At 53.2% G+C, this 13,181-nt stretch overlaps 7 protein-coding genes across 7 annotated transcripts; 2 read left to right on the top strand and 5 right to left on the bottom strand.

Moving 5' to 3' along the window:
* Nucleotides 1-147: 147 nt before the first annotated feature.
* On the bottom strand, nucleotides 148-1,082 carry A1O5_09680 (phosphatidylserine synthase; the record flags this gene model as incomplete). Its single annotated transcript, XM_007750259.1, has 5 exons — nucleotides 148-519; nucleotides 576-757; nucleotides 806-817; nucleotides 871-908; nucleotides 958-1,082. 5 exons carry the CDS (start codon nucleotides 1,080-1,082, stop codon nucleotides 148-150), a joined length of 729 nt encoding a protein of 242 aa, XP_007748449.1.
* A 945-nt stretch (nucleotides 1,083-2,027) lies between these two features.
* On the bottom strand, nucleotides 2,028-2,324 carry A1O5_09679 (H/ACA ribonucleoprotein complex subunit 1; the record flags this gene model as incomplete). Its single annotated transcript, XM_007750258.1, has 2 exons — nucleotides 2,028-2,177; nucleotides 2,226-2,324. 2 exons carry the CDS (start codon nucleotides 2,322-2,324, stop codon nucleotides 2,028-2,030), a joined length of 249 nt encoding a protein of 82 aa, XP_007748448.1.
* A 574-nt stretch (nucleotides 2,325-2,898) lies between these two features.
* A1O5_09678 (threonyl-tRNA synthetase) lies at nucleotides 2,899-5,335 on the top strand (the record flags this gene model as incomplete). The annotated part of the gene is made up of 2 exons (XM_007750257.1): nucleotides 2,899-5,083; nucleotides 5,169-5,335. 2 exons carry the CDS (start codon nucleotides 2,899-2,901, stop codon nucleotides 5,333-5,335), a joined length of 2,352 nt encoding a protein of 783 aa, XP_007748447.1.
* A 516-nt stretch (nucleotides 5,336-5,851) lies between these two features.
* Nucleotides 5,852-7,019, bottom strand: A1O5_09677 (uncharacterized protein; the record flags this gene model as incomplete). Its single annotated transcript, XM_007750256.1, has 3 exons — nucleotides 5,852-6,442; nucleotides 6,496-6,936; nucleotides 6,996-7,019. 3 exons carry the CDS (start codon nucleotides 7,017-7,019, stop codon nucleotides 5,852-5,854), a joined length of 1,056 nt encoding a protein of 351 aa, XP_007748446.1.
* A 505-nt stretch (nucleotides 7,020-7,524) lies between these two features.
* Nucleotides 7,525-7,987, top strand: A1O5_09676 (uncharacterized protein; the record flags this gene model as incomplete). The annotated part of the gene is made up of 2 exons (XM_007750255.1): nucleotides 7,525-7,542; nucleotides 7,598-7,987. 2 exons carry the CDS (start codon nucleotides 7,525-7,527, stop codon nucleotides 7,985-7,987), a joined length of 408 nt encoding a protein of 135 aa, XP_007748445.1.
* An 889-nt stretch (nucleotides 7,988-8,876) lies between these two features.
* A1O5_09675 (uncharacterized protein) lies at nucleotides 8,877-10,040 on the bottom strand (the record flags this gene model as incomplete). Its single annotated transcript, XM_007750254.1, has 1 exon — nucleotides 8,877-10,040. One exon carries the CDS (start codon nucleotides 10,038-10,040, stop codon nucleotides 8,877-8,879), a length of 1,164 nt encoding a protein of 387 aa, XP_007748444.1.
* A 561-nt stretch (nucleotides 10,041-10,601) lies between these two features.
* Nucleotides 10,602-13,118, bottom strand: A1O5_09674 (uncharacterized protein; the record flags this gene model as incomplete). Its single annotated transcript, XM_007750253.1, has 1 exon — nucleotides 10,602-13,118. The coding sequence occupies one exon, from the start codon at nucleotides 13,116-13,118 to the stop codon at nucleotides 10,602-10,604; it is 2,517 nt and encodes an 838-aa protein (XP_007748443.1).
* Between the last annotated feature and the right edge of the window lie 63 nt (nucleotides 13,119-13,181).

The following is a 13,181-nucleotide window of genomic DNA, read 5'->3' as shown; positions in this document are numbered from 1 at the left end:
TATTCGCAAACCACAAGCCCACGCCATGCCATTGCCATATGCTCAACAGACGCTGGAGGTTTTTGCCACGGAGTCCAGTCCAGCCCATGATCTCCCATAACCACTTCATGTATGTCGTTCGTTCGAGCAGCATCGTACAACAACCCGTTACGGTTTCGGGACATGTAACGTTCTGCTGGTCATGAGCAACCCATTGATGAGAAAGATCACCACAACGGGATGAAACTCGAGCTCGGTTCCACTGAGAACAGTCCCGAGAGGCAGATCCTCATGGATCCAACCAAACCAAGTGCAAGTCATCATCATCGTTAAGCTTATCAAGCAAGCGAGGGGGATGGGAGTGCCTTCAAAGTACTTCGATTTGCCGGACTTGTCCTTGGGCAGCATTGCAACAGTCACATTGAACCTGGCTAGTCTCGTCAATCCACAAAGGACGTAGAATCCCAGGAAGAGCTGGTCGATGGCGGTACGGAATCCCATTGCGAACCCGGCGACGGCGGCAGCGACACCAAATGTGACCTGCAGGCACTCGTTAGAGTCACGCAACCAAACTGATGTGTGGTTTCCGGGCATACCAAATCTGCAAGCGAATCCAACTCTTGGCCCATCAAGGACGACTTCTCCCTCCACCGCGCTACCTTGCCATCTAAAAAGTCGAAGAATAGTCCAAATGGCATTAAAGCAAAGGCGAGCCATAGGTTTGCGAGATCGCTCGGGTCGGCGAGACAATACCGCATTGAGGAGAGAATTGACATGACTGAAGAGGGTCAGCCGCAAGTCGAAAATCCGGTGACACGAGACATACATCCGCAGAATCCTGGGCCAAGCATTAGCAAGCGTATCTTGTATCTCGCCGTGTGAGGGGCTCACCGTTTAGTTCAGTGATCAGATCAGCAAGATGAAGTGCCCTATCCAGCGATCAGTCTCGCGCACAGCCGAAGGTGCCGGCGAGCGCACCTGATCAAACTGAAGTGCCCCGTGTCTTGAGATAACAGCATTGCTTGCTTCGATTGAGCACTGTCCCGCGGTTGCGCAGGAGTGTCTTTTTCGCCGCCATTGGTGGGCCCTGCTCGCCGCGACATGGCTGTGGTGTTTCGACCGAATAAGAGGCAGAAAAGAAAGTCCAGAGATCGGTGGTCTAGAACAGAGTAAGAGAGTGGTAAGGGAATGGGAAGACGACCCGGCGGCAAAGGAACAGGATTTAGTAGTAGAGCACGAGGACGTGGTTGGGATTTTGGACTTTGAGACTTTTGAGAAAGCAAGGCAGCCTCCCCAGTCAAAGCAGTGACGATGACCAGCGTGGCCGCTGTCAGTTCGCTTAGTCTCAGTCAAACTTCAGGCCGTTCGGCTCGTGTCGTCATTCTGCAGCTTCCGAGGCACCGTCACCACCAGCCGAAAGAAAAAAGGACCGTCACGTGCCAGGGACAGAGAAGCCACACTGCAAGATTCGAGGCATTCATCTCGCAGACGAGCATCGCTCCGAGGCCTACCCTTGGGCCTCGCTGGGTCAAACACCAGAGACCAATAGACGCTACCATCTCTATCGGTGCCAGCCGCCAGCCTTCTCCAGTCCCAGATCATTTCTGACCACACTTTTATGACCGCTGTTCTTCCCAACGCCAGTACTATGCTGAAACGGAGGCAGACATTCCCCAGGTCAAACCGTGCTTCACCATCTACCGCGGCCTCTTGAACCAAATCCGCCACTTCGTGGAGCTCCTCGTCCACCTGGAGCTCCTCCACGACCTCCCCCTCTAGGAGCACCTCGACCACCACCGCCGAAAGATCCTCTGCCTCTGGGCCCCCCCCTGCCAGGTGCACCCCGTCCCCTGCCACCTCCTCTTGCTCCTCTCATCCCCCCTTGTGCTCCTGCTGGCTTCCTGACCTTTGCCATACCTGTCACGAGTGTAAGCAACATGTGTGGACGGAAACTCTGCGAGTGACTGACCTGGCGGCGGCTTAGGTTTGGGCAAGAATCTGTCGGTTAGCTCTTAGCACTCTTCCCCTTTCCAAGAGATATATCAAACCTACTTCTCCAAGGGTAGTAGCTTGTCTCCTCCAATGTAGAACTTGTCGCCCTTCTTGAACGACGTAGCCTGAATGCCCTCCTGCGGCTTGATCGTGAAGTAGACTTGGTTGATGGGACCGAGGATCTCGTCCACCTTTCCGATGGTAGTCTGTGCCAGTCAGAAGCGGCACGGACAAGTCGGGGAAGATGTCCGTACCTTGTTCTCGAGGTATATGGGGGCGTTGAAAAAGGGTATCTTTGCGTTGATGGACTCGCAGACCATCTCACCCTCGGTGGCGTGCATGAACGTGCCCATTTCTGCAGCAAATTAGTCTCAACCAAGTCGCATTCAAATGCAGGCCCTTACCAAACACTTGGGCAGGCGGTCCAAAGCTCTGCTGTTGAAAGCCACCTCGCCCTGTTCACCACCGCCCCGTCAGTCCCATTTCGCCGCTACAGGGAAAGTGCGCGCAATTTCGAGGTTCGGGGGGGGGATATAATTTTACCTCCACCTCTTCCACCAAACGATCCTCTTCCTCTATCACCACCTCGGAATCCGCCACGTCCTCGCGCATCACCTCGGAAGGCCATTGTTGTTGTGGACAGAGGGAGTTGTGGCTAGGCGCCGACTTGTCCTTGAATCTTGGGGAAAATAATTTTGCTGCACCTGCATCCGCAGCTGCATCTCCATGTTTAGAGCGCTTGCCGGCAAGCACGTGACTGACACCTCATTTTTACTCACTGCCACCCGTTCGCATACCCACTCTGGCCACTGTGGTGGTATAATATTCAATCTCCATACCTCTCCACTCAGATCTCTTAGCATGAACCACCAGAAGAAAGCCAGCCTCAATCCTCACGATCTCTGGGGGGTTCTGAAAGGCGACAATATGACTCAGAACGGCTCTGCTGGCCCTGACTCATCCGCCCCTGAGACCGCCGCATTAAAGATGCCAGCCAGCCCAACATCCAGCAAGAAAATGCCCGGCAGACCGAAAGAAATGTCTACTCAAGCGGCGGTGCCTGCGGCTCATCAAGCCCCCAAAGCGCTACCGGACTTCATTTTGGAGAGGAATGAACTGTTCGACCAGCTAAAGAAGCAGCGTAACCAAGAACTCGCCAACAGGGATAAGCCTCCAATTGAGATCAAACTCGCTCCCGCACCAGGCCAGGAAACCATTGTCGAAGGCAAGGCCTGGGAGACCACGCCTGGTCACTTATTGAAGAATTTGCCCAAGGAACGAGCCGGCCAGGTGGTGGTGGCTAAAGTTGACGACCAACTCTGGGATCTAGACAGGCCTCTGGAAAAGGACAGCAAAGTCTCGTACCTCACTTTCGACGACCCCGAAGGCCGTGATGTCTTTTGGCACTCTTCAGCACACGTGCTCGGCGAATGTGCCGAGCATGAGTACGGCTGCCGCCTCTCCCACGGCCCTCCCACGCCCATGGGTTTCTTCTACGACATGGCGCTCGAACCAGGCAAAGCCGTTCGTGAGGCCGAGTGGCCGTCGCTGGAGAATCGTGCAAAGAAGTTTGCAAAGGACAAACAAGCCTTTGAACGCCTCGAGGTTTCCAAGGACAATCTACGCAAAATGTTTGGCTACAGCAAATATAAGATGCACTACATTGAGAAGTTTGTGCCCGATGGGGAATCTTCCACTGTATACCGCAATGGGACATTGGTGGACTTATGCCAGGGCCCGCACATCCAGAACACTCGCAAAATCGAGTCCTTCAAGATCATGAAGAACAGCTCCGCATATTTTCTAGGTGACCAGAACAACGACTCCCTTCAGCGCATTCACGGCGTCGCATTTCCCTCGAAACAGCAACTTAAAGACTGGGAGATTTTCCTCGAGGAGGCCAAGAGGCGTGATCATCAGGTCATCGGCCAACAGCAAAAACTCTTCATGTTCAGTAAAGTTTCCCCCGGTTCACCATTCTTACTTCCGCATGGGACGCGCATCTTCAACGCGCTTCAACAAATGCTTCGTGACCAATACTGGGAACGCGGCTATCAGGAAGTCCAGTCTCCCAACATGTACAATGTAGACCTATGGAAAACCTCAGGCCATTGGCAACACTACCAAGACGACATGTTCCGAGTGCAAGTGAAAGATGACTCTACCGACCCCATGCCCTTGAGCGACAAGCAACCAGACGGCAAGACCCCTCTCGCAGAAATCAAGGACAAAGACAAGGGCATCTTCGCCCTGAAACCGATGAATTGTCCAGGCCACTGCGTCATGTTCCGCGATGAAGAGCGCTCCTATCGCGACTTGCCTTGGCGCGTGGCCGACTTCGGCGTGCTTCATCGCAATGAGGCGTCCGGCGCACTCTCTGGGCTCACCCGCGTGCGGAAGTTTCAGCAAGACGATACCCACATCTTCTGCACCAGCGACCAGGTTCAGTCCGAAATCGAGGGCTTGTTTGACTTCATGTCTCACGTTTATGGCCTTTTCGGGTTTCCCTTCAAGTTGAAGTTCTCCACGCGGCCCGAAGGATATATGGGTACATTGGAGGACTGGAACGCCGCTGAAGCTCGCTTGCAGCAAGCGCTCATAAACTTCCGAGGCGACGACTGGGAGATGAACGAGGGGGATGGTGCCTTCTACGGTCCAAAGATTGATGTCACGATTTCTGACGCGTTGAAGAGGGAGTACCAGTGCGCAACTATTCAGTTGGATTTCCAGGGTCCCCAGAATTTCAGACTCGAATATCGAACCAGCGAATCCGGGGAGCTGGTCGCGCAGCAATCCGAGGAACACCGCGAGCGTGATCCAAAGGCACCAGGTCCAGGAATGGCCCGCCCCGTGATGATCCACCGCGCCATCATCGGCTCTTTCGAACGCTTCATCGCCATCCTCTGCGAACATTTTGCAGGGAAATGGCCGTTCTGGATCTCCCCGCGGCAGATTCTGGTGATCCCGGTTATGAAAGCCGCCGAGGATTACGTGCGAGAGATTCAAGCGATATTCCACAAGGCGCGTATGTACGTGGACATCGATGTGAGTGGAAATACGATGCAGAAGAAGATCCGGAACGGGCAGCTGGCGCAGTACAACTTCATCTTTGGTATGTATTTTCTCACCCAGCCTTTGAACGCCTCCTTTTCTCCTTCCCCCTATTTGCCATGTTCGTCGCTAACTCCCATATTTAGTCGTCGGCGCGAAAGAACGGGATACCCGCACCGTGAACATCCGAAACCGAGACGACCCCTCCACACAGAAGATGGGCGAACTGATCCCTCTCGAGAAGGCGCTGGAGAGACTCATCAAGCTGCGGGACTCAAGGAGCCTTGAGAACAAAATTGACATGGGCGAATAGTTCGCTTTCGCCAGGAAGGCGAAGCTGTCAAAACGCAATGCATGACGTTGGAGAAATGTTTCTTTGTGACCCCATTGGCAGGATCTCGTTGTTAGCTTAAAAAAAGGAGCGTGGGTAATTGAAATCAGAAGCGAAAGAGATAGAATATGTCGACAGAGGTAGCAAGCAAGCAGACTGAATTTCAAAGAAAGAAACGGAGAATGCACATCTGGGAAAGAGCCTGTTCCGGAATGAAATAGGATACCCAGAATGTCACGGAGAACGAGGCATGTTCAAGCTGGATTGACTTCCACTTTTCTGTGTGCTGAAAATCCTTCTCCTGTTCGAGGTACTTCCCGAGATGAGTGAAATGAGCTCTCTTGAAACAAGGCCATTCGTGGGGAAGAGAATAACAGTTTTTCAGTTCATTTCGCAAGCATGCATTTTATATTTACAAGACACATCCGGCAGGGGCGCGTTCGTCCAAGGAGAGAAAGCCAGAAACCCTCTCGTAACAAGATGCTTCTAGTACATGCCTCAGGCGGTCTGCTCAGGAGTTTCACCCTCCGCGACGACTGGAACGGGCAATCCTCGACTGGGACTCTGCAAAACGAGGGCTTCGTGCCTTCTTGCCCGCAAAAAGTCTGATACAGCACGGATCAAAATAAACCAACCGATAATCATGAGAATGTAGGAAATCCAATCTGCGCTGGTGAAACCGCCCATCCCACTACTTCCTCCGGATGACTGATCTCCGCCCCCATTCACGGCGTTGGGATCAAAACTGTGACTGTTCGGGTCGGGCGGGCTGGAGTTTGAGAACTGTCCCGGATTCCCAGTGTCAGATGGGCCATCGCTAGAACCGCTCATATAGAAACCGTATTGTACAAGCGTCAGCCCTAGGCCGGCGCGACTCCCGTGTTTGGCGGCATGGGTGGTGTGAAGAAGATATGTGAGCAGGAAGCCGACGAGCTGAAAGGACATAGAGATCATGCCATTCCACACGAATGAGAAAACGGACCCAACGGGCAGACCATCGACATAGACTTCGTCTGAGGACATTCCAGGTGCAAGAATAGTAGTCTCCCAGTAAGGCGGCGTCGCGTCAGCAGCGGCTTGTTCATACGTCTATCAATCGTCAGTGTCGTTATGTGGACAGGGGTTTGCACGCAGATACACACTGGAGGCTTTTCTTCGACCTGGTCACCACGTTCAGGCTTTGCGGATAAATTTGCGAACACGCCATCCGTGGCTCTCATGGACGCGGGCATAGGTCTGAAAACGGGGAGTTCCGTCACTCTTCGTTCAATAGTAGGCGCCGGTCGGGTATCGGGAACTGAGGTTGACGAGGGAGAACCATCTTGTCTCGAGAGCCCAGTGTCGGCTCTCATCAATCGTTGCCTGTCGTCGCCGTCATTCTCAGCATCAGAACCTTCGCCATCGTCAAAAGTGTCTTCCAGATGATCTTGGTCGGCCTGGGTAGATAACGGATCCTGGGCCAATAGGCGCCTGGATGTGGGTGAGGAGGCTCTAGACCTGAATGATGGCGGAGGAGAGGACGGAATGGGTCGAGGAGTATCTGGAGAGACAGGAGAATCGATCTCTTCGTCGTGCGAATTTAGCTGAAGAATGTTAATGATAAGATTGGCCTGCCTGGCTGCGATTGTAGAGAATGACATACTGCTTCGTAGCGTTGAGGGGCCATCTCAGGCCAGGCAATCTCGTAGGTGTGTCCTCAGTGCGCTGGAACAAGAGACTGCAGGGTATTTTGTTGTTCTTCTTTTCTCTGAGGATGAACGAGGGAAGTCGGGTGGCGTGTACGAGGTAAGTGAGGGAAATAGGGAAACAGCGAAGCCGGGGGGTGGTGATGGGCGGGTGAGGGAAAGGAATGGGGTGGAAGTGGAAGGGCAGAGGCCCCAGGGCGGTGCAGGCAGTGTTCACTGTTGGTGTGGTGTCTGAGATGCGCACGGCTCAGACCCCCGGCGCAGGCACTCACCAGGTACCCAGTACTGGCCTTGTAGTTGTTAGTGGCCAGACAGAGGATCGAACAACATGCGCCACCACCATCCCCCTTTCTGGTATGGCCTTTGATTACCTCGTACAGGCTCTTCAAGCTTTAAGAGGCGTCATCGACAGATTGCTGATGAACCTGTCAGGTAACCTAGTAGCTCTGACCACTGCCAATCCGCCCTCCGTATCAAAGCCTCACCATGACAGCTCATCAATCAGTACGTGTTTGCTAGTGGAAGGTTTTCAATCCACCCCCAGCTCACCTCTGTCCAGGTCATTTTCAAGCACTGGGTGCGCATCATCAATCAATGGCCTCTCGACCGCGTCCGCCCGGCCCATGTCCATTTCCAAAAGGTCATGCAATCCCGTCTGCAAAAGCCCCGATCTCCTACGTCTGCTGCCGCCGCAGTGAAGTCCAACAATGCCGTCGCGACACCTGTCGAGCCGTTTAATGAGCAAAGGGAAATGCGACAAGTCAATGCTCTTTACGCGCTGCTTGAAAATCGATTCTCGAACGAATACCCTACACCTCAATTAGTCCGCCATCCTAAGAGCAACACTTCACACTATGATGATTTGGTCAGGGAGCTAGATGATGCGCCGGGAAGATCATGGTTTATATCCGTCTGGAATCGCCTCAAGGGCTCTATTCGATTGAGATGAGAGGGAAGGCGGCAGACGAGTGCCATCAACTTGCGCCCGTCCTCCTTCAACGGACCAAAATGTTTGCCTCCACGAATCCTTCAAGTGAGATGTTATGGTCAGAAATGACATGCTCTTTGGGGGCCAATGTTCGGGTTTCAGATGAGCTACTGAATTTGGCCAGCCCACTGGAGACTTTCAGTCTCGACTCTGGCCTTCGACTGAATCCAGCTGGCCGCGGCGTCGAGGAAGAACCGAGGGCAAGCTGGTCGTTCCCACACCCATTCAACGAGGACGGTTGGGACTCCGGTCCAGAACATGTGACTTCGCTAGAGTCTGGAACGGGGCTTGTGGGAGCTCGATGAATCTGATCCCGCCGATGAGCTCAAGTCAAATGGCAACTGCAACTCTCTTCTGAGCCGGAAGGGGAAAGCTAGCGCAGACTCGGACTTTGACGCCGGGCTCGACGGCGTCCGAGCACCCTAAATTGGCGTTGCCGGAAAACGTTCCTTTCGTCGTCCTCGACAAAACAAACGGGTTTGGTAACGAGATAGTTGCGGGCTAGGTGTTGTATAATTTATCGATCAGTCCCAACGCGTCTCACCAATCCAGGTCGTCTTGGTAAAGAACAGGAAAGCACGCAAGCCAACGAGATACTCGCATGTTGGCGCAGTTATAACTGGATTGATGACAATGTTGATTCTAGAATTATCGGGATTATAGAGACACTTTAACTGGCGTGAGGGCAAGATGACAAGAAATAATCTCATCGAAAGTGGGCAGTTCACATATCAAGTGTCTATTCCAGTCAGCCTTGCTTAGCCTTGCCATGAGCACACTCCAATTACCCCAGCTTCTCGACAAAATGACATTCTACACGTGCAGTCCCCAACAATGAACCCGTTCTATATCATATTTTACTGCCTAGCCTGCCTGCTCCTCCACCACCCATTTCCATTGCGGCTACGCCCTCATCCTCCAGTGTCTCCCTCACAAACCTCACCATGTTCGGCACCATACTACTCGGCACGTCATGTCCTACCCCTTCGAAAACGATGTCTTCTAGCACAAACCCACTGCCCTCGAACCATCCTCCTTTCCCACTGACTGCCTTGAGCCAGTCTATAAACGGCTTCGAATGTGCATATGGCACCAATTTATCCGCGCCGCCAGAGAGGTTTAACAGGCGCTTGTTTCCAAAACACCTCGTCATCACTGGCAGCAAGACCGCCTTCTCTTCATCCGCAAATTGCGTATGTAATCGTTCCTGGTCTTTGCGCCAGTGTAATCCGGGCATTGACCAAATCAAGCCCGCGGGATCAGACTTCTTTACCGCCTCCACTAGACTCGGCGGAAAATCTGCGGACCCAAGGAAATCCCTTCCAGGCGGGGAGGAGGATGTGTATGTCTTGCGCTTTGACAACCGTGCTCGATCCGTCATAAGGCGCGTGTAATCGGGGCAACCTATGGTGACGATGGCGGCAGAAATCCGGGGGTCGTGCATGAGAACATGCCATGCGGCGTGTCCACCTAGACTAATACCCAGAACAAGGTTCTGCACAATCCTTCTTGGGTCGTTTGCCCCAGAGAAGATGTACCCTGGGAGATAGTCCAGCAGGAGCGACGTGTCTCGGGCCGTCCCGGCATAGCAGCTGAACATATCCTGTGCGTGATGTTCGTTTCCGGACCGCCAGGCTTCATTCGCGATCGCAGACACAAGGCGAGAGCCATGATTACGTTGGTCAAATGAGACAGCAATCAATCCCTTCTTTTTGACTGGCGGCGTCCGTGACTTTGCCTGGTGCTTGTTCCACTCAGAGATGAGGTGGGCAGCGAATGGGGCCATACACGCTTGTGTTTGCAGGCGAGGATGCAGCAGCCAGAGAACAGCAATATCGGCGGCGCCTGAGGGGACCTCATCCAGGCCGAAGACTGTCACTAGAATCCCTGCTATATGGTGTGTGCAGGCTGATATGGGTTGTGGGTGAGGAATCGAGTGGGCGGTGGACCCGCCACTCGCGGCGGGAGGGGACCCGTAGGTTGATGCCACAGGGTTGGGGGTTGTCTTGGACATGTTCTAGAGACTGGCTGGGCAGAGAGGGAGGGGGAAAAAAGAATAGAGGAAGAAGTGTAGGAAGAATGTAGGGAGTTTGGAGTAGTAGTTGAGCAAGCGCAGTGGAAACCGGCCGGCAGGTCAACTTGCATGTGCCGCGGTTTCGGCGCATTCTCGATGTGCGGGGAGCAGTTTTCGCACGATGTGCATATATTACTGGGTACCCAGTACTTCAACAAAAGATAGGCGAGGCTGCGAGGCTAACCTGCTCCTTGGGACCGAGTCCCTCTTTATGTATCAACACACTCTCGTAAAATGTCGAAACATGATCTATTTCTGGGAAGTCGATACTTACGTAAAGTTTTCTTTTGGTAATGGCCGGCACGTAGTGACTCTTTCCGCGAACACCTCCGTTGTCCTAGTTCTACAAACCCTCCACCGCACACATCTTGACTTGGCCACCCATAACGTTCCCCCAATCTTCACTTCAACTTTCGAAACGAAGCTCCCCCTCACATCTCAGAGTCTAATATTGCATCAACAACTCGACCATTGGTTCGTCCCAACAAAAGCACTGATTTGTCATCTATTGTACCTCGCTAAGGTCTCCATAATGTTCTGTACATTCTGCTGTGATTGTGGCCCAGCTCCGTAAGCCGGTGTGCCAGGCACATAACCTTGCTGCTGTGGCTGCTGTTGCTGAGGCGGAGGGCCATGTGGCGACGGAAATTGTACTCCTCCGTGGCCATGCTGTTGGCGGGCGACGTTACTCAGAAGACCTGCCAGATCGGGGGTGGGTTTGCCATTTGGCGTAGCGCTGTCTGGCTGCCCATCACCAGGCTGCCGAAGATTTGCCAGTAATTGTTGTAGATTTGGAGCACTCGTGGCCGAAGTGGGACTCAAAGATGTTTGTGCTGGGTTCTGATACTGGGAATTCTGGCTGTACTGGAACTGATTGTGTTGTTGCTGCTGCTGGTGCGGAGGGTAAGGTGCTGGCGCGTATTGTGGTGGCGGCGGACCGTATCCATATTGGGGATAACCTTGTGGCTGATAGGATTGAGGACTTTGCTGTGCGCCTCCTCGCTCCTTTTGTCGCGCATGGAGGACAATATCAGCGGCGACGGGCACATCGAGATCAAGGTATTCGTTGAAGTTGACATTCGACGTGCCCTGACTCCTATCAAAAACCTGCAAGGGTATCTTGCTATTGTACTGATTGGCCTGTGTCAGTTTCACAACAGCTTGCACACCTTCGATAATTTGCCGTTTCACAACAGCGTTGAGGGGTAGCCGAGGGCTGAGCCATATTGTCGAAGCCCGCAATCCTTTGTTACGGAAGCCTTGTTCGATCCAGTTCATGAAGCTTGGAGCCACTGAAGGTTCCAGAATGAGAAGTTGTACGTCCGGCACATCTCGTGGGTCTCTTCGAGGCAAGGGGAGGGCGGCCTCCTCATCGTAACCCGCCGAGGGTGGATTTGAGAAGTTGCTGGTGAAAGGCGAAACTGGTCTCGCACCAGCGCCATAGCGAGGGCTTTGAGTGGGTGGCCGGTAATCGTCTCTGGACCGGTAACCTCGAGGCGAAGGGGTTCGTCGATACTCCTCGCGCCTTCCTCGCTCATCGCGGAAATCACTATAGTTAGGACGGCCAAATCGGTCGGCCTGACGGGCGTGACCGCGGTCTGGGGATCGAGAGCGCCGTCTTTTGCTTCCTTGCTGGCCTTGTTGACTTCTTGTGTTCTTTTGAGGCTTCGATATCTCGAGGTGAATCTTCCTTCCTCTAATCTCAACGCCTTGTTCGGCCTGGAGCGCTGCTTGACATGAAGATGCCTCTAGATACTGGACGAATCCGTACGCCTGCTTGATGGAGATCTGAGCAAGTCTGCCATGTTTGTGGAAAATTTGAAAGATGTCACGCTTAGTGACCTTTTCACTGGGCAAGTTACCAACAAAGAGACGTGATCCCTGGGGAAATTTGTCCCAAATCCCTTCTGTCACATACCTCCGTTCATCTTCAAGAAATGAGTCATAAAGCGCTTGTGTTCTGGGGGTCCACGGACGTTCATTCGGGTCAAATGCCCTTCCTGGTTCGGGGGCCTGGAGAGGCTGGGCAGGAGAGGTATGTTCAGTGCTTGTGGGTGACGCTTGATTGGCAGAATGCGGCCATGTACCTGGCGCCTGCAAAGGAATGGATTGAGGTTGGAATTGCGCGGACGCAAGTGTAGGTTGATCGATGCCATTGACACTGGCGTGGTCTGGACTCACTTGTTGGTATTGCGCCAATTGATCGTTGTTGAGGTTAGGAAGCGTGTGAACAGCGGCAGAATCTGAAGATTGAGCTTGAGTCGGTGGCTTGGGGGGTAAACCTGGGATGGGAAGCAATGATTGGGATCCTTGGTTGGCAAGCGAGGTGGCAGAAGTTGGAGCAGACACAGGGTCTGCAGCAGGAGCAGTAGAAGCAGATTTAGAAATGGTATCCAGAAGCGACTGATAGTCTACTCCGCCTTCATTTGACTGAAAGCTGGGCTTTACGGCAGGTTCTGGCTCAGACGTACTCTCTCCAACGGCTTGTAATGCAGTATTGCCAGTATCAGGATTGGCAGTGGAATCAGTGGCTGGCGAAGTATCATTGCTCGTTTGCGCAGGATCTTGGATCTGGCTGGCAGCACCTGGAGGTGGATTGGCATGGGCTTCAGACGACTGTGGATACGCAGAAGCGTTGGCAAGAGCTGAGTAAAGATTGGATTCCATGTCGGCATCATTCTGGACCATCGGGCCGTTTGTGGAGGGGAGCTGAGCAGGATCATCGAGACGAGTGTTTTCCTCCTCGGCGCCTCTCAGAAAGTTTTGAACAACGTCTTGCTCTTCCGAGTTTGGATCGTTTGTATCATTCTCATTCATAGCGCGAGCAGAGTCCGAGTAAGGAGAGAAAGTTTGATTATGAGGAATATTATAGGTCTCGGTGTCATTGAAGACCGGGTCCATCTGGTTTAGCAGTACCGGGATCGTCGAAGGTTCAGGGATATGGACCGGGCGAGGGGACTCGGGCGTTTGAGATCTACCAAAGCGTTGGGCTTCTGGCGGAGGGTCTGCATCAGTCATCTTGAGGCGGCGAGGGCGGTGCAAGTCATGTTCAGGGCAAGGTGAAGGAGAGTGCTGCTTTAT

The sequence above is a fragment of the Cladophialophora psammophila genome (genome assembly GCF_000585535.1).
Source record: "Cladophialophora psammophila CBS 110553 chromosome Unknown aczJe-supercont1.17, whole genome shotgun sequence".
Classification (NCBI taxonomy): domain Eukaryota; kingdom Fungi; phylum Ascomycota; class Eurotiomycetes; order Chaetothyriales; family Herpotrichiellaceae; genus Cladophialophora; species Cladophialophora psammophila.
This window is presented reverse-complemented; position numbering and strand designations above follow the sequence as displayed.